The sequence below is a fragment of the Physeter macrocephalus genome, unplaced genomic scaffold, assembly GCF_002837175.3.
Source record: "Physeter macrocephalus isolate SW-GA unplaced genomic scaffold, ASM283717v5 random_214, whole genome shotgun sequence".
Taxonomy (NCBI): Eukaryota; Metazoa; Chordata; class Mammalia; order Artiodactyla; family Physeteridae; genus Physeter; species Physeter macrocephalus.
In genome coordinates this window covers 59,863-61,021 of record NW_021145500.1, presented here as the reverse complement: position 1 = coordinate 61,021, position 1,159 = coordinate 59,863, and the positions used below count along the sequence as shown (strand labels likewise).

The 1,159-nt window shown below is 50.2% G+C and overlaps 1 protein-coding gene across 1 annotated transcript in view; it reads left to right on the top strand.

Moving 5' to 3' along the window:
• The window catches only part of LOC102976048 (GCN1 activator of EIF2AK4), a 30,221-nt gene extending 29,136 nt beyond the window's left edge, over positions 1-1,085 (top strand). The window contains exon 30 of the mRNA XM_028484699.2: positions 352-1,085. Coding sequence (XP_028340500.1) covers positions 352-477 — 126 coding nt within the window. The 3' untranslated portion in view covers positions 478-1,085. The remainder of the gene's footprint in view (positions 1-351) is intronic.
• Positions 1,086-1,159: the final 74 nt, after the last annotated feature.

Here is a 1,159-nt window from a genome sequence, read left to right as displayed (position 1 = left end):
CACACACACACACACACACACACACACACACAATCACTGGGCCTGCGCGTCCGGAGCCTCCGCAACGGGAGAGGCCACAACAGGGGGAGGCCCGCATACCACACACACACACACACACACACACACACACACACACACACACACACAAAATCACTGAACAGTACCTCACCACGTGAAAGGCATGATGAGTGGTTGTCTTGGCTTTCCCTGGATCCATCTGATTCCCTTATTTTGCCAGATTCCACCTCAGTGTTTCTAGTCCTGGGTTAACATTCATTTTTGTCTTTGATTGGAGAAATCTGAAGCCGTATTTTCTGACTTCGTCTCCTCGTTTCCATCTTCACCCCCCAGTCCCTCTGCAAGATCCTGGACGTGGCCAGCTTGGAGGTGCTGAATGAATGCAACCGAAGGTCTCTGAAGAAGCTGGCCAGCCAGGCCGACTCCACAGAGCAGGTGGACGACACCATCCTGACCTGACAGACCTGGGCCTATCCACTGGGCTCTGCATCAGCATTTCAGCTCCACCTCTTTGTTCAATGTTTTCATTTTTGGAAATACGTTTGTTCTGATGGGGAGCTTAGGAGATGGCGTTCCCAGAAAGTATTTTAATATATCAGCAGACCACAGCCAAAGCCTTAAATCAAACCCACACACAACTGAAAATTGCCTCCTCCATCTCTCACCCTTTTCTTTGGAGACGAGAAGGAAAAGCACATGGGTGAGCCTCACCCAGTGGTAGCCAAGAGCTGCTTGTCCGCTCTGCATGGCTAGGTCTGGAACAAGGAGGCTCAGACTTCAGCTTCCCGGTCTCCTGTGCTTGAGCTCTGGTCCCAGGGCCAGTGCTGCCAGCCTTTGCCTAGATCCTGACGGGCACAGAACCGTGGAGGTGTGCCCAGTGTGGTGTGCCTTGGCGTGGCTTTTCAGCATTGTGTAGCCCAACTGGATCTGACCCTCCAGGTGACAATGACACACACATAGCCCTAGCAGTTCGCAAGTCGGGAGAGGGGTATAGGTTTAAATGCAGGTGGTTTGAAGGAGGGATGTTTAATAAAGGCTTTGATTTAATCTTTTTTTTTTTTTTTTTTTTTTTAAAGAAGATGTTGGGGGTAGGAGTTTGTTTATTTTTGCTGTGTTGGGTCTTCGTTTCTGTGCGAGGGCT